This window comes from Mixophyes fleayi, chromosome 5 (assembly GCF_038048845.1).
Source record: "Mixophyes fleayi isolate aMixFle1 chromosome 5, aMixFle1.hap1, whole genome shotgun sequence".
Lineage (NCBI taxonomy): Eukaryota > Metazoa > Chordata > Amphibia > Anura > Limnodynastidae > Mixophyes > Mixophyes fleayi.
Genome location: NC_134406.1, coordinates 220,052,812 through 220,076,522, shown reverse-complemented (window position 1 = coordinate 220,076,522; position 23,711 = coordinate 220,052,812). Strand labels below are relative to the sequence as shown.

At 39.5% G+C, this 23,711-nt stretch overlaps 1 protein-coding gene across 1 annotated transcript in view; it reads left to right on the top strand.

The window, feature by feature from the left end:
• The window catches only part of PRKDC (protein kinase, DNA-activated, catalytic subunit), a 144,042-nt gene that overhangs the window by 23,125 nt on the left and 97,206 nt on the right, over positions 1-23,711 (top strand). The window contains exons 13-21 of the mRNA XM_075213494.1: positions 579-805; positions 2,663-2,871; positions 3,236-3,368; positions 9,393-9,551; positions 10,574-10,777; positions 12,629-12,814; positions 16,105-16,209; positions 17,208-17,375; positions 22,997-23,124. Coding sequence (XP_075069595.1) covers positions 579-805; positions 2,663-2,871; positions 3,236-3,368; positions 9,393-9,551; positions 10,574-10,777; positions 12,629-12,814; positions 16,105-16,209; positions 17,208-17,375; positions 22,997-23,124 — 1,519 coding nt within the window. The remainder of the gene's footprint in view (positions 1-578; positions 806-2,662; positions 2,872-3,235; positions 3,369-9,392; positions 9,552-10,573; positions 10,778-12,628; positions 12,815-16,104; positions 16,210-17,207; positions 17,376-22,996; positions 23,125-23,711) is intronic.

Genomic DNA, 23,711 nt, shown 5'->3' with positions numbered 1-23,711 from the left:
CCAATTCAAAATAATTATAATAAAATTGCAAACCTAAGCTGTACTGCAGAGTTACAGCTGAATTAAACATACAACTTCTCTAAGAATGTCCATTTAGTAGTCAAGATCAAAGTGTTGATTTATAAACAGGCCCAAATTGTTGCCGATCGACTTCCATGATTTCCTGGGACTCTGTTTTGACACTACTTCAAAGAGTGTTCTTTCCCAAAGGTGCTAATCATTCTTTTCTGGGGCTAATTTTTACAACTTGGGATCAGCCTGTGTGCTACGATTTGATACTACATGAGGTTGGTAGAGATTATGATCTTCACTTTAAAAGTGGTACCGTATGTGCCGTTATACATGAGCTCCATTCAGTAGTAACTTTTAGGGTGATGGAGCATATCTTTCATGCACTTTAAAGCTCCCTTTCTTTCTAGTGTGGCAGGTTATTGCTACAGATCTCAGACTCGTAGGATCGGGTCTGGTTGTACAAAATAACAATGCCTATCGTACGTGGCCATCTCAGGTGACCATCCTACTGGTGTATGTGGCTTCATAAAGTCATTTTACAGCATACTGCATGTCCTTTCCCTTAGATCCATCACAGAAGTCATCTTTTCTCAGAGCATTGCACTTCTTCATCAATCATCTTTCCATGGAGGACATCCCAGCAGCACAAACCTGCTTCAAGGGTGGCTCCACAGCCAATTTATTCAGTCCCCAAGAGAGGGAGGAGTATAACAATAGCAAATGCACAATTATAGTGCGGATCATAGAGTTTGTAACTATGATCCTGGAGAATTGCCAGCCGGAATTTCAGAAGGTGAGCATTTCATTAACAAGCAGTTTTTTCCATTAAAAAAATCAAAAAGAAATGTAGCATGTATGTTAGAGTAACATACAGTTAGAGCAATAGGTTATAATAGGCTGTGTAGATAATTACAGGGTCACAGTAAATTAGTTTTCTGTATCCAGTCATATATGTTATTCTCATACTAAATTTATTAGAGTTAATTTGCATATGTAACTGTCCTGTACAGTCAAATTTTCTTATTCTGCCTAATTCAGCAATACTGCCTAATACACTGATCAGCCACAACATTGAAACCACTGTGAACTGAAGTGAATAATATTGATTATCTCGTTACAATGGAACCTGTCAAGGGATGGGATATATTAGGTAGCGTGTAAACAGTCAGTTCTTGAAATTGTGTTGGTAGCAGGAAAAATGGGCAAGCATAAGGATCTGAGGGACTTTGATAAGGTCCAGATTGTGATGGCTAGATGACTGGGTCAGAGCATCACCTAAATGGCAAGTCTTGTGGGGTTTTTCTAGTATGCAGTGGTTAGTACCTAACAGAAGTGGTCCAAGGAAGGACAGCCTGTGAACCGCTGACAGTCATGGGCGCCCTAGGCTCATTGATGCGCGTGGGGAGTGAAGGCTAGTCCATCTGGTCCAGTCCCACAGAAGAGCTACTGTAACACAAAATGCTGAAATAGTTAACGCTGCCTATGATAGGAAGGTGTCAGAGCACAGAGTTCATCACAGCTTGCTGTGAATGGGGCTACGTAGCCGCAGACAAGTCAGAGTGCCCATGCTGACCCATGTTCACCCCCAAAAGCGCCTATAATGGGCACATAAGCACCAAAACTGGACCATGGAGCAGTGGAAGAAGGTGGCCTGGTTTGATGAATCACGTTTTCTTTTACATGTGGGCAACTGGGTGCATTTGTGTCATTTATATGGGGAACAGATGCCACTATGGCAAGAGTCAAGCCGGCAGAGGCATTGTGATGCTCTGGGCAATGCTCTGCTTGGAAATCTTGGGTCCTGTGGATGTTACTTTGACATGTACCACCTATCTAAACATTGTTGCAGACCAAGTACACGCTTTCATGGCAACGGTACTCCCTGATGTTAGTGGCCTCTTTTAGCAGGATAATGCACCCTGCCACATTGCAAACACTATTCAGAAATGGTTTGAGGAACAGGACAAACAGTTCAAGGTGTTGACTTGGCCTCCAAATTTCACAGATCTCAATCCGATCAAACATCTGTAGGATGGGAGGCCCCACCTCGCAACTTACAGGACTTAAAGGATCTGCTGCTAACATTTGTTGTACCAGATACCAAAAGACACCTTCAGAGGCCTTGTGGAGTCCACACATTGTTGGATCACAGCTGTTTTGAGGGCATGAGGGGGACCTACACAATATATGGCAGGTGGTTTTATTGTTGTGACTGATCGGTGTATATGCTAGATATAGTCTCTTGTTGTTCTTTGCAAGCTATGAGCAAATTGAGAATTTCTGTCTGCTACCTCTTTGCCTGCTTTCACTCATATTTTCAGCCCTTTCTGAATGTTGCAAAAATACCAATGGTGTCATATCGCACCTACAATTGTGACACATTTATATTGGCACTATTCCACACCCCCAAGTTATTGTCTGTAAGAGGACTGTCAACCCTCAAAAGTATTGTACATAAAGGGATTCTGGGGAAAAGAACACAAATAAGAGAACTGCACTGAGATTGTATTAATGCCATTATAGATACTACACACAGCAAAATATTTTATGCATTTATCCCTCTGTATTTATCTTAGGCCAATGAAAAGAGAAAATAACAAATATAGAGTTACGCTGACATGTATTAGTGGTTTATCTCCTTTGTTTGCAGACTCTAGAAAATGACCTATTGAATGGCTTCATGTGGGAGTTAACCACAGTCACTGTCTGTGATCCATCTAGTATAGGATTTAATACGGCAGATGTTCAAGTAATGAAGAATCTCCCAGATGTTTGCATACATTTGCTGAAAGCACTGGCGACCTCACCTTACAGGAGAACCTTGGAGATGTCCTTGCAGAAAAAAATAACTATGGAACGGTACAGGCTATTTGTAATATAGAGTTTTTATATGGCTTATTTGTGTGTGACTATTTTAAATAAGTACTTTTATGTAAAATACATTATAATTAACCTTTTTTCTATAGACCCAAAGATAGCATGTCAGTAGATCATGTGCAGTGGTCTTGATAAGTATCAAGTTTTGTATAGCAGCTAAATGAAATCCGAGGAACACACCCTTCATGCCTCAGATGACGTCGGATAATATTAGAGATTTTTAAATCTACTGAAAAGATGTCTAGTGCATGTGTGTGTTTTCAATAAATTTCTGTTTAAAGGTTTCTTGATCATTTTTATAGGTGATGCAGTGACATTTTTTTGTTTTTCTCTTAACTATGGGCAGCATTGAAGATCTATGTGCAGTTGATTTATATGATCCAGATGCCAGACATGACTGTGTTAAGTTGGCCACCATTCTCTCTGCATGCAAGCAGCTTCACAAGGCCCATTTACTGGATTCCATTTTGCAGGCACAGGTGAGGAATTTAGCTGCATATTACAATTTTATTTATTATATAGTTTCTATCATCCATGGGGGACACTGGAAAAGCTGGGATTTAGTGTGTGGAAGGTGGAACATTGGGCACTTTCAAATTTACCGCTAAATTAAAGCTCTTACCCCTCTATTCTGCATTGGCTGCTGTTTAATCCTCAGTCTTGTAAACGCCGGGTCTGGGCTGTTTTCTATGATGCAGACTCTGAATGAAGTTTGTTTTATTTTTGCATTTGGTTGGTGCACGGTTCTTCTCTACATCTTTATCATCCATCAACCGCAGCTGGGTAGATGGAGCAGTTGTTGAGGTGGCTCAATTGGAAACATACTATGGGATATATCCTGTTCGATCTGGAGCAGGGTAAAATCATTGCCAAACCAAGGCACAGGTGAGAAAAGTTTCTTCCCTTGTAAATGCTCTCAAGCCTAAAATACCTAGGTTTTCTCCTTCCGTCCCTAAGGGAAGGAACGGAGTCAGCCCTCCTGGGGTTCAGTGCTCTTCTCCCCCCTTTAGAGATACAGAGCGATAGGCAGGCCTGGGCTGTGAAAACATCCAGTGTCTAAGCCCTTTTATAAGCCATCAGCATGATGGCCAGGTTGCCAACTCTGGACTTATGGAGTGGGAGCCAGTCTGCTTTTCCAGTGATTCAGTTCCACCAGAGAAACCTGGGTAAGAGGCATTGTCAGCAAAAGTATACGTAATAGATCTCCAGGCTTCCTCGTTCAGAAGTATCTTCACCTGGGGTCTTCCAGGAAACAGGGAAAAGCGTGTTGCCATAAAAGAATCACTTTCAGTCCCTTGTTTCAGCAGGAGCAGTTTTACCCATTTCGGATTAGAAAGAAGTTTTACTCAAATCTCTGGTAGGTCTAGCAGGTGAAAGGCTCCTTCCAACCGATTCTGAATCTGAAATCCGTAAATGTGCAGTTGAGAGTGGACAGGTTCACGATGGAGTCCTTGAAGACTGCCTCAACAATATTGAACGGGAGTAGTTCACTTTGTCCATTTCCAAGGTACTTGCATGTTCCAATCTGGTAATGTCATCGGTGCTTTCTCAGATTCGCTATTCAACACCAATATTATCAGTTTTGGGCCTTACTCTTCAGCTTGGCAGCAGCGCAGAGGGTGAATACAAAGATCATGGTATTGGTGGCCCTGCTCAGATCCAGAGGAGTTAGGGTCATCCCGTACCTTGGCAATTTGCTGATCAAGGTAATTTCCCTGCTCTTGCTTCGGGTCCCGTGTGCATCTGATGACCCAGGAGTTAGTATCTCAAGTTTGGATTATCAATTCAGAAAGTCCATCCTGGTCCCTTCCCAGATGATGATCTTCCTCAGTCAGCAGCAACGGAGAAGATGAGATTCTCTTGCTAGAAGGATTGGTAAAGTCCCTGTAACCTCGCAGGCAGGTATTGGTTCACCAGTGCATGAAGGTAATGGTAAAGGCTGTCTTCACCTTCGAAGCAGTGCAAGTCCCTCCAACTCTTCTCCAAGCAGACCTTCAGTCTGTCGCTGGAGGTGAGAGTGGAAACCTCAACATGGGTCGCCTGTTTGCTATCTGGGACTGAACATTGGTTGACATCAGGGGCTAATAGTCTCTGAAGCTGGCGGACTGTGGTGCTTTAATACCAGATTCAGGATGTTTAGGTTGTGTTGGAACTCACAATGCTCTAAATGCAGGCCAGCACTTCTGCAAGGAAGGGCCGAATAGTTTCAATCATACAATGCCATGGCAGTGGCTAACATAAATAGTCATAGGAACACCAAGAGTGCCCTTACAATGAGGGAGGCTGGCAGAATTTTCCATTGAGGTGAAAAGTATGTTATGGTTATTTTGGCATTCTTCATTCAGTCATCACGGATAGCATCTAAACAGACCAATGCTAGGTGGATTACTTTGGTAATTTACTTGGGATAATTACCACCGCTCTAGGTATTCACATTCCCGATCTTAATCATAGCTGCCCACAATATAGCAGTGCCAAATCTCGGGTGGTGCACCCAATACATGTATGATTAGTATGAACAACAAGGAGTAGAAAGGAGGAAAAGCATGTTTGATTGGGGCACTCAGTGATTATTATTGGTTACATTATGTTAAAACATAAGCTTTATTAATTCAATTAGAACAAATTGTTCCCAAAATGACCTGAGTTTTACTTGTTGCGAAATATTTTAAAAAAAGTGTTGAAAAAAGAAAGACTGATAAAAAATTTAATAAAATGGCAGCTAAAGGATACGTAATAGATCTCCAGGCTTCCCCGTTCAGAAGTTTCTTCACCTTGGGTCTTCCAAGCCGCGCTGTGTTGCTAATCATCCAATATAATGTTTTATATAGACATCAATATGTATTTTCTTAGTATCTGTTTATTAGAGTCCTTAGACTGTTACCAACATCTCAATAAAGATGATTAAACAATTGACTATAAGAATATACATACATATTGTGAGAGTCAATATGGTAAAAGTATATATTGATCAGACTTATAAAATAAAAGTTGCTCTTCTTTTGTATTTCTGAATATGATATTCACACAAGTTTTTCTCTGTTTCTTTCTCATGTGAAAATGCTGAGCTATATGCCAAACAATATAGAATATAAGATTATGACATTACCTTATTAATACCTAATAATTATTAATGAAATCTGCTATTTACATTAGCCATTGGCTTATTATCATTCTTCAAAATGGTGATACCTGGTGATCATAAACTATGTGGCTATTCTAAAAATATAATTGTGTGTAATGTAGTGAAAGAAAAAAGGAAAATGGGTGCCCAAAATTAAGATGAGAGGTGAAAATTAGGGTAACATATATAAATTTGATAAAGTGGGAAGTGAAAACAATAACGTCATGGTGTGTGATAAGCTATAATGTGCTAGTGAAAAACAAGATACATACTCATTAATACTAATAATGTACTTCAATATAGTATAAAGTGATTAGGAAAATAGGAAATAATAGGTAATGGACACTAATTCATATAATATAACTGATCCCATGATTACTCGATTAAGAAGCCCATACTAGATAGACACCATAAAATTGGTTTTATCGTTCAGGCCAAGCAGTATCAAACTATTCATTAGAAATGTCTTTTTAGACTCCTTTCTCAGAAGTATTTTTTGAGCTAATATATCCATGGAATAATTTGTTAATACTCTCCTAATATAATCAACATTTTTGAACCACATAACATCAGACTAAAAGGGTGGTTTAATCCTCTTTATTCGTGAGTGTGACAGGACGGACCACCTACGCCACCCTGGTTGTTGCTGCTGGGAACCGGCTGGGCTTACTTTGCCACCATTTCCTTTCGTTATCCCATATGCGCCCTCTTGCCGCAGTAGGAGGGGCTTACAAATGCTGCCACCACTGGAATCCTTACCGGCATCCAGTAACCGGTTTCTTCTGGGTAACTGACGCTGTGAGTGTACCCTGTTACTGGTGTATCTGAGCTGGTACTCCTATCCTCTTGCTATAGGGTTGCTGTGGATGGATCCCCCCTGGCCTATCACACTGACCAGAGCTGCAGGGTAGCAGGAAGAGCGGTGGTACCGGAAAAGCTGGGTCCCACCTCAGAAACAGCCGGAGAATGGATTAGCTTTAGGGTCTAATCTGCAGGTTACAGGAATACAACTATTAATAGGGGTGGCAAATGTGGCATACTATGACTAGGGGGGACAACTATTTGGCATACTATGACTAGGGGAGACAACTATGTGGCATACTATGACCAGGGGAAACAACTATGTTGCATACTATGGCTAGGGGGGACAACTATGTGGCATACTATGTCCAGGGGGGAGAACTATGTGGACTACTATGACTAGGGGGGACAACTATATGGCATACTATGACCAGGGGGGACAACTATGTGGCATACTATGACCAGGGGGGACAACTATGTGGCATACTATGACCAGGGGGGGCAACTATGTGGCATACTGTGACCAGGGGGGACAACTATGTGGCATACTGTGACCAGGGGGGACAACTATGTTGCCTACTATGACCAGGGGGGACACTGTTAATGATATTGGCATCATAAATTGAGATATATATATATATATATATATATATATATCAGCAGATATAATAAATAATGGCGCTCAGACACCAAATAAGTGAGTAGAAAACAATATAGTCCAATAGAAATAAACACTTGTTTCGTAAAAAAGGCAGCCTTCCTCCCAAATATCGGATGGTAATCCGACCAATAGATCATCAATATATACAAAGGTAAGAGGAATAGTGGCGCCAAATAGAGCAGTGTTAGCTGGTTTAAATCGCCCAGACAGTCAGTAAGTACTGTAGTATAACGGAAATGCAGACTTCAATATATGTCTAGCTGCTAAGATCAATATCGTCCAGTTTCCAACAGCCTCAACGCGTTTCGTTCAGTTTGAACTTCATCAGGAGGCCACGTTCAGGCATTCCAGATACAGATAAGCTGTTTATTTATACCTGTTTGGTACGCTGCCACCTATTACTTTTTATTATATTTCACGGGTGCCTTTGACATTCTTTCTTTTGCTTTTCTCTGTCTCGGTCTCGGTATATGGTTGGAATCTATTGGAAACTGGACAAGATTGATCTTACCAGCTAGACATATATTGAAGTCTGCATTTCCGTTATACTACAGTACTTATTGACTGTCTGGGTGATTTAAACCAGCTAACACTGCTCTATTTGGCGCCACTATTCCTCTTACCTTTGTATATATTGATGATGTATATGTATGTATGTATATATATATATATATATATATATATATATATATATATATATATATATATATATATATATATATGTGTGTGTATATATATATATATATATATATATATGTATGTATATATATATATATATATATGTATATATATATATGTGTATATATATATATATATATATATATATATATATATATATATATATATATACATACACAAGTTAACCCGTGCATGATACTCATGCATTCTAGTCAAATCAAGCTACTTAAGGTGTTAAAAAGGTTCTTGTCATGCATTTGGGCCATAGCCCAGGCCTCCTCAGGGGAAGAGCGTTACTTCCCGACGCAAGCGCCCTTTTTTAACGTGGCTTTGTCCACATGTCACCACCTCATCATTTTTCTCCATCACCTCATCCTTGCATCTTCATCGCCACATCCTTCATCAAGCTACTTATAGGTGTTAAAAACTCCCCACTGTCACCCCCGGCAACCACCAACCACTCCCAACTGTCACTTCTCCTTCAAGAAATATATAGGTCAGTGTATAACTTTGCCCAGCAGGTGGCGCTGCAGCTTGTTTTTGTTTTTTTTCACACACGCCACTAGGCATTTATATAGTAGATAAATAAATAAATATATATATATATATATATATATATATATATATATATATATATATATATATATATATTATTTTTTTTATATATTATTACTATTGTTATTATTATTGTTCCCAACTGGCACACCTGGGCTTGACTAGATTGTAGCCACTGATAGAAAAAGGTTGCCATCCCCTGGTGTAAGCAATGTGAACAACCTACCATGGTCACACAGTAACTTTTTATCCCCTGAGAGAGAAAAGGCATTCCCTGCTGTAACCATTACTATTAATCTAGCGCATTTTATTAAAACAAATGTGCAAGCACAGTAAAAGATCTATTGTGATTAGTCTGTACTTTGGAGAATATTCATTTACAGCATGAATGGCTAATTTTTCCAGTAAAATAACATGGAAGCGATACAAAGCTTAGACTAAAACTCTGTATAAAGCTGCTGCCAGGCAAGAAAGTTGCTTAACTTCCCTCAACATTCTCATTTTAGGATCTCCCTTCTAATATAGGATTATACCTTTAGCTCCAATTAATGTGCGTATATCTGTTTCTGCAGCTTATAATGAGGACAGAATTGCATAAAACAAAACTAACATCTAGTTGCTATTTTGCTGTCTCTGCTTTCTGTAAAGATCTGTACCGTTAATATGCATTTATTATGTACTTAGGTTGCAGGTCTTGGCTTCTCTGTTGGTTCCAAACTCCTTTCAGTCGTTTACAAAGGCATTGCCCCAGGTGATGACAGAAAGTCTCTCCCATCATTAGACATCAGCAGTAAACATCTTGCTGATGGGCTACTGCAACTGGCCTTTAATTTGAGTGCACAGGTAATATTACTAAATCAAGCTAATATATAGAATGTGTTCTGTAAATCTGTGATAATAAATTGTAGTAAACATTATGATTATTTTGGGTATTGCTGCTGTTAATCAGAGTATAACATTACATACTGGGGGCTAACTGCTTGAAATAAAAAGGGTTCATAACCACAAAAGTACATTGCTGTTTTAATTAGGTGGTCTTCCATGTGTTACATCCATAAGTGTTTAGCAAAATATTGCATGGAAATCTCATTTATATAGCTTACTTTGTAAGTTTTTGCAGTGCTTAAAAAAATAAATAAAAAAAATAGGGCACATAGATGTTGATGATGGTGACATATGGGCTTTATAATAAGACTATAAGGGGCATATTCAATTAGCCACGATGTCCCTCTGAACATTGCGGCTGTGCACATTTTCAGGTACTACAGTTTCTCAACATGGAGGATTTCTCCTTTCACCTCTATCTCCACAGAGTGCCTTTGCACCCACTCCAGAGACTAATTGAATATACCCCAAATAGTGAGGAAAAAGTGCATTTTTCTGACTATTTTTACACAAATTGCACTGCAGTCTCTTTCTGACTAATATATGTCGTTTCTGTCTATTTTTCCTATTTTGTTTCTCTGGGCCGAACTTTGACTTGATTTTTTTGCTGCATGCCATGCAATATATATCAAGTATTATTGTACTCGAGGTCAGAAAAGTTAGGTAAAAAAAATAAATCCTGCACAATGCAGAAGCAGGCCTAAAATTAGGTATTTCTATTTTTAGTGTACATAACATTTATAATGTTACAGGTGTGCATTGCAGCACACTTGCACTAATCCCTTGTGTGTCCCTTAGTGTCTAGAATATTTGCACTTGTTCCCTATGTTTGTACATACTGTCCACTTTCTATTTTGGTTCTTTATAGTTTGTGGGAAAGATTCAATCTTAGAATTGATGTGTGCAAAAGCAAAATGTATTTCATAATTTGAGCAACATGCTTCCTGAGGAGTCATAATCACTGCTTTTTTTCATTTCAGTGTGGAGAACTTGTAAGCCTTCTGCTCAACACAATGGTATTAACTGTGCCTTTGTCAGGAAGCGCCCAGAGAAACTTCATAAATTTTTCTCATGGGGAGTATTTCTACAACTTGTTTTTTGAAACCATCAACATGGAGCTTTTAAAAAATTTGGACACTGTTGTGCTGCTTCTGCTTAAATCGGCTACGGAAAACCCTAACATGGTAACACGCTTTGTATCTTGCATGATATGTAGGGCAAAGACAGCAGAAAAGTAGTGACAGTAATTAAAGTTAAAAATATTAAAGGAATAGTTCTAATTACTAGTCCTTCAAAGAGCAAACTAATTATGTTTATGTGGTGAGATCGCATGGGCCTGTCACATGGGGTGATATCAACTGTTGGTTTCCACATGCAGAATCTATAAAATGGCAACCAGACGTAAGGCAATGCCAAGAAATTCTTTCTTCTTTTAGTCATGAAAACATACTTTTACTGTTGCCCTGAGCTGTTGTTTCATTACTAAATTTTGTTTTTGTTTCTTTTTTTCTTGTTTTTTAAAAATAATCTTTAATTTTCTTTTCGATTGTATGTGTTTAATCTAAAAATATAATTCTCTTTTTTCCCCCCTCTTCTACTGCATTCTACATCGTTATTTTTTAATGATTGCAGCCCCTCTCCCACTAATTTTGCATCTGCGTTTATGTGTTTGTTGCCTAAGTAAAGACCACAGTTCATATCCTTTAATAAGCACCTTTGTCATAGATATCTGTTTTGCTTTATGACTTGTCCGAGACCACATTACATATGTAGTGATCTCCATTTGTGAAGCACTAGCTGAATATTTTGTCAACATTTCCTCCATTTACATAGAGGGGCACACAGATGGTAGGTTTAGTTTTACCACTATGAGGCTGGGCACTGGAAAAAAAAGACTTCTCCACTTCTCTATGTCTCTATCCTCCTTCCCTTAGGCGTATTGTTCCAACCGTCTCAGGGAAGGCACCACTGTAGTTCCTTAGCCATGCATAGCGTTGTGCTTCCATCTCAAAGTTTTGATGGACTGCGAAAATCGGGGCATAGATCTATTGGCATTCTGACTAAATTACAAACTCCCCCTGTATGGCTTCAGGTCCGGGTATGGTGTCTCACCAATGTACTTACTCCTTAATGGTCATTCCAGTTTTTCTACCTGTTCTCCTGGCTTGGTTTATTTCTCAGATCCTGTAGATGGTCAGAATGGTAGAGGTGCCGGCATTGTTGATTTGCCCAGACAGTACACATATCTGGTTGATCTCTTAATCAGTCATCTGCTTCTTCAAGCTGAACCGTCTTTTGCAGGGTCATTTGTATTGACAGGACTGCAATCTAGCGGGCAAAAATGAAAGCATGAAAAACAGTTGCTAGCGATTGATCCCATGCACCCCCATGATAATTGGAATAACAATTCATAACTGACAGCAAGAGATGTACTGTCTGATCATTTAAAACATTGCAGCTTTCCCTGCCAAGTATAAATGTTTTTTTCAGAATTGTGCCAAATAGTCGTGTCTGCCTCTGTGCAAGCCGCCTTTGCTGGAATTTTCTGTACATGGGATATCATTGTTAGATATTTGTCCCCTTCCATTGAGTGTGGCTTTGGTAAATCCTGCTGTCTGTGTCTCGCTATAGCATAAGAAGAAAAAGGGATTTTTGTACTTAAATATCTTTCTCTTAAGACTTTAGGCAGCGATACAGAAGTCACGGTCTTGTGCTCTATTCTGCTCATTGTTATGTTGCCTTGCTGTTCTTTTTGTAAACAGATGAGGTGCATAGAGTTATAAGATGAGGGAGCACTTTTTGCAAGCGCTCATAACCTGTTTTCCCCTATAGCCTCAGAGAAAATGATTTAATGGTAATTGTAAAAACATCCCCTCGAGATGCTAGTGGTAATCAAAGTTTTACATTCACTTCAGCATTTTACTGTCCTGACAGGCAGGTCATGATGGAGAGCTTATCATATCACTGCTGAAATCCAGAGAACTATAATAATTGAGGTGATAAATATAACAAGGGTCTCTTCTTTATTTCGGCAGGTGAGCACAGTCATGAATGGCATGCTAGATCAAACCTTCGGACAGCGCGCAGTTAGAAAGCAGCAAGGTATTCAGTTGGTAAATGCTGTGCTTAAAAATTGGATGAGACTGGAAAGCTGGTGGGACAAGGATTCTTCTCCAGAGCGTAAAATGGGTGTCCTGACTTTATTGGCTAAAGTATTACAGGTACTTTTTATTTAATGTTTATCCAATAGTATTGTCTTAGCTGCTTTCCTAACTGATTTCATTTAAAACATGTCTAATGAAATAGCAAGTGGTCTACATAGCTTAAAATGAACAGTTTAAGTTATTTTTGATCAAAATATTTAAGCCTGCATTCCCTGCATCATTACATGCAGGTCCTACACTTTCAGGTATAAGGGCTTGTTTTTTTTTTCTCTGGTTTTGTTTCATAATATTGCCTTATTGTCAGCAGCTGTCCATCAAGTCTATTTAAAGCACATTTGGGTGTGGCTCACAAGCCAGCCCTTGCTAGATATAAACCCCTATACCTACAAGGCGAGTGCATCTGATTTTATCTGCATTTTTATGGTGTTTAATGCATATAGGTCAGTGTAAGACCTACATATAATGAGCTGCCCTTGACGATGGGATGCAGGCTTAAATGTTTTGATCAAAATATGAACTAATACTTCATGTTTTCATTTTGATAGGTACACACAAATATGCAGAGTGAAGGATGAGCGCTGACAACTGTCTTTTTTTGTTTTGTATACATATATGGGCACTTATATTGCTATGCAGCTGGTTCAATATGGGATATAACAAGCGCTGGCTTATTGCCATGCAGCTGGTCAAATATATAATACAGAGCGCGGCTTGTTTTTTTTCTGGTTTAACTTAAATATAAGTAGCGTATCATGGTCTGGATATAATTTACATGTGATCCTAGTTCAGTTCTGGAAAATGCTGTTGTAACTCAAACATTTTTAGCTTTTGAAAGATTGTCAGTTTTTATTTTATTGCATAAGAGTGCTCTGGATTTTCTGCCAATAGCTTGCTTAAATCTGCCCTACCACCAATGTAATTTTTTTTTTTTTTTTTTTTTAATAAGGTGCCCCACCAGCTCGTGAGAGCTTACATCCTAAAGGAAAGGGGGAAATACAAATAGCATGGTATCGATTGGGGAAGTGAAGGAAAGGCTGATAGGCTTGAATAAAGAAAGGAGTCTTCAGGGCATGTTTGAAGCCTTTGAGAGTAGAAGCTAACCTGATAGGGAGTGATAGCTCCCCCACAGTTGGGGAGCAGCTCAGGCAAAGTCCAGGAGGGGCGGTAGTGGGAAGAGGTAATCAATGAGGTAGTGAGGCAGTGGGTATTGGCAGAGTGGAGAGGGCGGCGAGGAGTGTGGGTAGCGGTGAGTTTGGAGATGTAGTGGGGAGGGATTGATTGATTGAGAGCTTTGAAGGTGAGGACTTTAAATTTAATTCTGTAGACCACGGGAAGCCATTGTAGCGACTGGCAAAGAGGGACAGCAGAGAGAGCGGTGGGAGAGAAAAATAAGGTAGGCAGTAGCATTGAGGATAGACTTAAAAGGGGCAGAGTGCTCTGTAAGTAGACCGATCCGTCCGGAAGCCGTGTGTAATTCCTATACAGCTGTGCTAGGGCCTTAAAGTAGCTAGATATCTCTCCAGGGGACAAATGGAGACAGACCTGGTCATAGTGTCTCTGGGGATTTTAGAAACACTCAGAATGGGCCTTCCACTGGGTCGCAGAGAGCCACGGGTCCTCCACTGACTCCGCATCCATGTGTAATAGGAATAAATCATGAAAATTAGGGTAAATGGATTCCCCTATATACAGTAACCTATGAGTCTGGTCTTGAAAACAATTATTGCTGATTTTTGCAGTACTTTTCACAGTGTCAGATGTGGAGCAGCGTTAAGACGCCTGCTGTAGCTCCAAGCTCCTGGTCACATCCCAGGCAGTTCTGTATTTTAAAGTGGCGAACGAAACAGATTTGATATTTCTGTGTTACAGAACTATCCTAGCTATGGGAAAGAAATGTCTGCATGTTGCAGCTGCTGTGGGGCTCTGGCTAGGGTGAGGAGTACTTTCATAGAATACATTACCTAGGTAGTAGTGCATCTTTATATCTTTTTGCATTTTTTAGTCTGTTAATTAAAATGGGTTCTAAAAAAATAAAATAATTACATGTCTCTGAAAATTTTTATCTCTCCCGACCTATCAGTGCAATATGTGTTGTAGAATGAAGTTGTCACCGATGGAGGCCAGAGAAAATAAGAATTGAAGCCCCTCATCTTTCCATAAACAGCCATTTCTTTCTAGGTGGTTAGAACATGGGAATCTACTGTATAGGTTCAAAGATTGATTAGCATTTTCTGTAGAATTTATTTCACTTTTCCTACTTGATTACAATTGTCATCAGATAAAATTCTGTAACAGGTAAAATGGGCCATGTGATGCTGTTATTGAAGCCACAAGCTATACAGGATATCCCTTTAAACTATGTGTTTGACTTTGTACATGTTCTGCAACGACATGGAAATCACCTTGCATTTGTACACTGAAATCTTAATACATTTCTGCCTTGGGTACAATATTACTCTAACACAAGATTTAACACCCTGTAAACAAAAAAACAAACAAAAAACTTTAAGACATTCTGACCTGGCACAAGTCAAACTTGACGGAAAGCCTCAGTCTTCTCTAGCACGTTCTGGAAGCTTTTTCCTGCAGACTTTCATGGCTTGTTTGTCATCGAGCTAAAGTAGTTACATCATAGTTTCCAGAAACATTATCTGCAATTCCAACCGAATTAGGATGGCGTTGACGTTTCTGCTTTTTGCCCATCTCTTTACAATTTCTAAATCGACCAATTCTTTCTACATACTTTAGGAACCAACATAGTGCCTTCTGGGAATTTCTTCCTTTATGTATAGCGGACTATTGTTATTGTTATGTTCGATTCCTATGGTGAGCTTATGTGGTTGTCAAAGTACTTGCCATGGGCTAGATGTAATTTTTCTATTCTGCTAGGGTTGTGTTCCGCTTTGTGAGCTCTGTATAATTCTGCTTCATTTTAGCAAATTTGTAAGTAGTCATTTTTGAACACCCAAGGTATTTTTTTGTGGACTAGAGCAATCTTAATTTATTCTTGCTCTTAAATCTGTCTTAGGCTTGTGCTATCAGTTTACTTGATCTCACCCTCATTTCTTTTGAGAACATTTAGTGTATTGTCCTTTATCACTGTTCACTCCTCTTGCTTTATCTAGATCTATAGAACTCTGCTACTGGGGATTCATATTTCTTTTTAGTAGAAATGTCTGTTTGTTTATTGAGCTGGAGCTTCAATTTCAGTTTTATTCAACCTACACTGGTAACATCTACAGGTTAAATCTCCACATCGCACTGACCATATGGGCCTACAAAAAAGAGGTTCAATGATAATAATATTAAATATTCTTGTTACTTTAATTAATATGTCCCTTTTTCAGATTGATTCTTCTGTGTCTTCTGATACAAAGCACCCAGCTTTCAGTGAAGTATTTAAGACATATACAAGCATTCTCACTGACCAGAAACTTGGACTGAATTTGAAAGTAAGTATAATGCTCTTACAATGTGCAGCTACTCAGTTCAGTGTGGTTTGTGTTCGGGGTATTTCTTTGTTTCAGGGTGTCACTGCATTTACATTACTTGGGTATAACATAGCAAAATGTTATATTAATGTTAGTACACTTGACTTTTGTTTTGTTAATTTTAATTTCAAACTAAAAGTGTCTTCGCTTTAGATCTCTGTATTCTACATGTCTATAAAGTTTAGATTTTTTTTTCTTGGTGATCTCTATTGTGTTGATGATCACTCACCATTTCCAATCAATTTGTACTCCAGCTTCTACGAGCGATTCAGGGACTTATGTAAAATGACAGTTAGATGTCAGCCCTTTGAGTCAGTGTCCCACCTTTTCCAACCACGTTTTCTGGCCCCAGTGACTCCAGAAATGATGCTTGGATTAAGCAACTGGGTCTCGTTCACATGATTCGCCAATTTAGACAGTGATTCTGGCACTCGGCTCTCTGACTGCAGCTCGTGTGACCAGTCTGAGTCATTACATTACATTAAATGGCTGAAATATTGTGTCCATTCTTTTTACCTTTATACTTTTGGGGCAGAATGGTGGCGTAGTGGTTAGCACTTCTGCCTCACTGCGCTGGGGTCATGAGTTCAATTCCCGAACATGGCCTTATCTGTGTGGAGTTTATATGTTCTCCCCGTTTTTGCGTGGGTTTCCTCCGGGTGCTCCGGTTTCCTCCCACACTCCAAAAACATACTGGTAAGTTAATTGGCTGCTATCAAAATTGACCCTAGTCTCTCCCTCTCTCTCTGTCTGGGTGTGTGTGTGTCTGTGTGTTAGGGAATTAGACTGTAAGCTCCAATGGGGCAGGGACTGATGTGAATGAGTTCTCTGTACAGCGCTGCGGAATCAGTGGCGCTATATAAATAAATGGTGATGATAATGATGATGATGATACTTTTGCATTATGTTTGTTTGGTGTTGAACTGCTTATAATTAAATGCTAATTCTTTATTTTATAGAGTCAGGCTCTTATAATTCTTCCTTTCTTCACCAACCTGAAAGAAGAAAGATTAACAGAGTTAAAAAATGCTCTTGACCAGTTTGTTGCCCTTAATTTTCCAATGAAATCTGATGAGTTTCCTAAAGGCACCTTAAAGTACAATAATTATGTGGACAGTATAAAAAAGGTAAGTAATGTTTAAACCAATCACCCATTTGTTAGAAAGAAGCAGAACAGTAAACCCACCATTCTGGAACAAATTATAAAATATGAATTCACTAGTAACCAGAACCTCATTAATTCCAGACCTCATGAATTAGTCAGGAAGTGCCTAAGTGATGTCACTGGTTCCTAGCAAATAGACTGGTTCAGCCCACAAATGGATGCCTCTGCTCTGCAGGTTCATCCCATTTGGGCTTAAAAAAAAAAAAAAAAAAAGAATTTGTGTCAAAAGGTACAATCTTTATGGGCTATGGTATCAAAAGAATCTTCTTTGCCATTCATTAACATGGGAGTATTAAAAGTCCTCATGGACAGAGAACTACTTAGGAAATTTGCAGCTGCACTGTTAAAACCAAATTTTGCATTTAGTAAGATATGCCTGTTTGAAAACCAGTTAAAGGCCAAAACGCTAAGACAGCTGATTTTAGCTTCTCAGTCAGCTTGTAGGATTGTATGGCTCAAAATCATGGAATGCATCTTCCAAGTTTCTTTAAAAATTCTTAAAAGGAGAATATTTGTTTGGACGGGTTTTTTTATTAGAAAAAAACACTTTGCATAATTACAGGACAACAAACGTTTTCCAGTAAAATAGGAAACGCAATATCCTAATGAGAATTATTCCAGAATCTAATGATGCCATATGCAAGGTAGAGGGAAGTGTGAAGATGGGCCAGGAGGTCTTTGTCCATGTTCCTGACTTAGAAAGAGGGTAGGGCTTTTATTCCCCAATCTTATTGGGGAAGAAGCCCAATAGCAAGTTACACTATATAATGAATTCATAGAAACTGAGTAAGTCCATTGAATATTCAAAAATTCAAGATGGAAACTTTTGCCTCTACCATCTGTCTCCGCACACCAAATTCAATGGATGGCATCCTTTACTTATTCTCTTGGAGTTGCAGAGTTTAAGTTTTGTGCTTCTGTTCCATTTGGAGAAACTTTTCAGTCCATAGTCTTTCAATTTGGCCTTTTGTCCTCTCCTTTTAATATAAGATAATGACAGATAGAAAACTATTACTCAGTACAATTCCATCTGGATAATTAAGCATAATTTGCTTTGCAGAAACTGCGGAAGTCAAGTTATTCTCATCCTATATTAACTGGGAGAAGGTCCTGTGGTGTGCTCCTTGCCACACAGCATTTGCACTGTGCAAAAGGACCTGATTTTTGCACCAGCTCAGACCTGGTGGAGATCATGTCTGGTCCTACAATTTTAATGAGACATAACAATTCCCTATACACAATGAATTCAGGAGTAAAAGTACCCTCCAACACTCAACCAGCATCACAGACAGATTGTGCTTATTTACACTATTACAAAGAGACCATGAGCATGGGGTCCACCTGATAGAGGGAAAACCATCTTCAGGCAGGTCAGTACAGGAAGTCTCTGGGAGTACAAAAAAAAGCATGTGCTAACTACCTCCCTTCGATAGGCTACTGGCCCAGTGTTGAAAGTGCTGGGGCCCTACCGGACCGCTCTTGGCCTCGGTAACTACCAAAACTGATCTCTGGAGTGGTAATTTTGCCAAATCAGTGGTGCCCATTATACCAATGGAATAAGGGAAACCATTTTAAAATAAATATCTCCACTTTTTAAATACAAAATAATTTTCTTTGTTTGATCGGTTGTAGGTCAAATCCGAGAAAAATAAGAAATCTGGAAAATCACCAGTGTAAATTATCCATCCGCTTGGTACAAACAACTGCTTCAAAATGATTAAAAAGCTGGAATCCCTTTTAGCTTCAGCATTGGAAAGGGTTGTGATTGACAGTGAAAGGGAGTCCCATATAATGTAAGCTTTAGTCTTTGGTACAGATATTAGTGAGTGATGGATGCCTGAAGCGAGCTTCCACTGAGGGACTGCCTCCTTGTCAACCTGGTTACCGCCACCACAGGTAGTGACTGGGGTCCCTGTGCCTAAAGTGTCATTGGGCACTGAGATGACAGAGCCTGCCAGGACTAGAGCTTTTTTCTTAATGAATAATGTATACTTTATTTGCATAAAAATTTAAGACAGGGATATATACATTACATTCTAGTGCACCACAGCGGAAACACAATATACCATTGAAGCACAGCAGTAACACAATACACCATGAAACCTAAATCAGTCATACTTTATAGCACATTACCTATGGCATACAATATGTCATCCTACACTATACATCAAGTACTGCACTATTCATTCATCATGACAACTATTTCAACATAGAACAAAGTGTGTTAGGGGACGGTAGTTGAAGAGGTTAACAGTCCTGGATGATCTGCTGATGAATGTAAGCCTTACTGCAAATCCATATATGAGTGATGGCACAGACCTTAGAATCTCGTGGTTGGATCATTAACTACAATAAATGCAACCTGACTCCTTCCCAGTGGATGGTCTTCATAGGACTGCTGAAGCTTCAGGTTGGGCAAGTAAGACAGTCAGGAGGGGGTCGGAGCAAATGATGAAGGAATTTTAATCTGGCAGACCCATATCGGATTACTTAACTCTGGTGGATTATATCTGTGAGCCCTCTAAATATCTGGGGGATGGTGGCATTGATACAGGGCTTATTAGGTCTTGACACTGGCTTAGGGCCTTGGAGTTTGCTCAAAAGTACTTTGGAGTCCCTGCCTTTCTTTGTGGATGTCTTATTGAGATCTGAGCTAGATAAGAGGATTTCCTCAGCCACAGGGGGAAAGATCTGCAGTTGGAAATCTCAACGTCTCTAAGGGTGTATTAGTCGCTTCTCTGGTTGCTGTGGGGCGATAACCTCAGCAGGAGGCATTCCTTCACCATTTGTGAATAGACACTGGTAACTATGGATGGCAGGCTTCAGTAATGGGGGGGGGGGGACTGTCACTCTTCAGTGCTGTTTCCAGAGTCTTTGAACTCCGGAGGAGCCAAAGCTCTAGATACATGTTCTGGATCTCAGGTCCTAGTTAAAGCACACCCATTCTTGCAAGGAAGGGCCATAAAGATCCAATTGACCATTGCTATGACTGTGGCATACCTCCATCATCAAGGAGACCTCAAAAGTGCCCTGGACATGAATGAAGCCAGCAGGCTCGTGTTATGGGAGGAGCGAACTCTACCAGCCATCACATCTTTGTTCTTTCCAGAGGTGTGGAGACCTGGAAGCAGATTTTTGAAGCAGGCAGACCCTTCAACCAGTGAAATGGTCCCTTCATCCAAAAATTTTCCAGCATATAATGGACTGATGGGGTCAACCTGATGTTGACATGATGACGTCTCCATTGACCCACAAAAGTGAAGCGCTACTAATCCAAGTCAAAGGATCCAAGGGCATTATTGGTAGACACCATGTCGGTACCTTGAGACTACTGTCTGATTTACCTGTTTCCTCCTATAGCAATGCAACCATGAATGCTAAAGAAAGTAAAAAGAGAGAACGTCTTCAGGTGATTCTGGTGATAACAGACTGGCCGAGAAGGTAGTAGTGCACAGACATTCTCAGCATGGCGGAAGGCCTGCTGTGGTGTGCTCTGAGGGCAGATCTGCATGGGACCTTTGCATCATCAAAGTTTACTTTGGCTGACTTTAATGGCGCGGCTGTTGAAGCCATGATCCTTATGCCACACATAGGTGTCTTAGCCCCATTTACCTGGTTCGGTGAGGTCACCTCATGGCCATCCATGCCCCTCCTGGCTGCCTTTTGTACTTCTGAGTCCTGTGTCTTTGTCTGTAAACAAACACTTCCTGCTCTTCTGCTTCATGGGCGTGGCCATCTTGGATTGCATCTCATGATCCATTCTGACAAACCAGTCTCCAGCAACTCCAGTCACATGATTCAGCCAGCCTATCAGCTCACAGGGAACCCTACTTAATCCAGGAAGTGCAGTTTGCACATTGCCCAAACAACTCTCCTCTTTTAAGTGAAGGTCTCTTCGCTATGATTCTGTTCCTGACTGCGGTATCTCCTACCAGCATTACCAAGTCCTCTCTTCCTGACTCCTGTATCTCCTGCCAAGTGCCTCTGGTCCTGTCCACAGCATCCTTCTCCTGCTTCTCCTGCTTCACCGGGTGCCTGTTCTGAGTCTCCTGTGGTTCATTTCAGCTCTGAGTTTCCTGTTTAAAGGTCTGTGCACCTGAGTTCAGGTCTCAGTCCTGCGTACCCTGTGACCAGTTCCAGTCCTGAGGCTGCTGCAGATTCGCTTGACCTTTTTATTTCTCTTCTTATCAGAATGTGTAGCAAAAAAAAAATAAAAAAAAATTATTGCAGTACCGTGTCAGCCAGAAAAATATATGTGATGTTGTACACTTTCGTGTCAAAAAAGACAAAAGTATTGTAGGAGTGACACCTTTATTGGCTAACCAAAATACATTTTTATATTTGCTAGCTTTCAGAGCACAGAGGCCCCTTCATCAGGCAAGTTTACAAATAAATGACTGAGAAAAGGTTCCAACATTTAAGAGATGTTACATCAAGCAATCAGTGATTTTATCGCCCCGTTGTGTATTGGGTATATGTGCTGTGTTTATTGGTAGGACGTGTGTAGGTTTTGCATTTTTGTTTTTGCAAGGGAAAGTGCCAGTCTCTGATGGAGATGAGAGGGCACTTCTAGGGAGGAGATTTCTTAAGTTCAGAGGTTATATGAAAGGAGAGGTAAATCTGGGAATATTTCCTTCAGTCTATTGTCTTTCTGAAATATCGGCTGATGATCAGCAGCAATTTTCTCCAAGATGTTCATGTGGGAATTGTAAGTGACCACTAAGGGCACCCTGCTGTTGTCCTCCTTCTGTTTGTAATCGTAGGACTTTCACTCTTTCATCCATAACGAAAACCTCAGTTTTATTACTTTAGCTTATCTTTATGATGTATTCCCCCCCCCCCCCACTGTACAAATTGCTTGATGTAACATCTCTTAAATTTTGTGCCCTTTTCTTAGTCATTTATTTGTAAACTTGTCTGATGAAGGGGCCTCTGTGCTCTGAAAGCTAGCAAATATAAAAATGTATTTTGGTTAGCCAGTAAAAGTATCACTCCTATAATACTTTTGTGTTTTTTGACACAAAAGTATTCATCATCACATACTCCTCTTCTTGTAAGAGGTTCTGGTTTTGGTGAACCTCACTTGTATTCTGTACTGCTGGCCCAAGCTTCCTGTATTGCACATCTATGCCCAATGTTTCCAGTGTCCCCTTTTGTACTCAGAGAAATGGATTTAACATAAGTATAAAAATCCCATTCTTTTTATAATTTACTAATTTACTATTATCGGTATTTTCAATTGTAGTTAACTGTTACCACCTATATTTACAATAATGCAACCAGAAACCGTGCAGTTAGATATGATATTGCAAGTAAAACGTATCAATGGTCTGTGTTCAGCAGTAATGTTATGGAGAAATCATTAGGCATAGATGAAGATCTGCCTAGTGTGCTACATTGGTGTCATTTTGGAAGCACAGTGTAGCCGAGCACATGAACGTAGTGATATAAAGAAATTCCAGAAAAGTTGTTCGACATGCAGTATATAAGGAATATGCAGTCCTCTACTAGTATACAATTTTATTATATATTCATTTTCTTGCATATTTAAAATGTAATTTCATATGTCATATTTTTTTTTAGTTTTTGGATGCTCTAGAGTTGTCCCAAAGTCCAGTGCTGCTTCAACTCATGGTAGAAATACTTTGCCGGGACGCCAAACATTTTATGGAAGAATTGTTTCAAAACAGCTTCAGAAAAGTTATTCAAAGGTAAACGTAATGAAGAACCACTAGAATATTAAAGTCGTTTGCTACAGAAACATTGATTGAACACAGCCTTAACTATGTGTCTGTTTTAAGGTTGCTTGTGTTTTTATTTTACTCCTTTTTAGATGACAGTATCTTCCCTAAACATGTTTACATTTGTTTAATGCTTGCTAAATTCTACTAATCATAGACTATAGTAAGCAAATTCTTAAATAAATAATTAAAAGTTTCGGCACCAGACTCTTTATAGTAAGGTGGACTACGGGTATTATGAGTTTACATATTGAAAATGTTCATGTGGTTAAATTAATCTAACTACTTTTACCAATTACACAGAAGTTATTTTGCTTACCATGTGGATATGTATCTGTCAGTTGTGTTCAACACATGTTGTCCTAATGGTTGATGTGATTTTAATTTTAAATCCACATTTTTTTTTCTCTGGAATAGACCTCTTATAATTGTACTTATAGGGTGAATACTAGCACACAAGAAAGGATTCTGAAATATAAATGCTGATGCAGTACATCTATAGAAACTAGCGTAGGGCTAAAGTGTCTTTTTAAATTATTTTAAAAACTTGCACACTA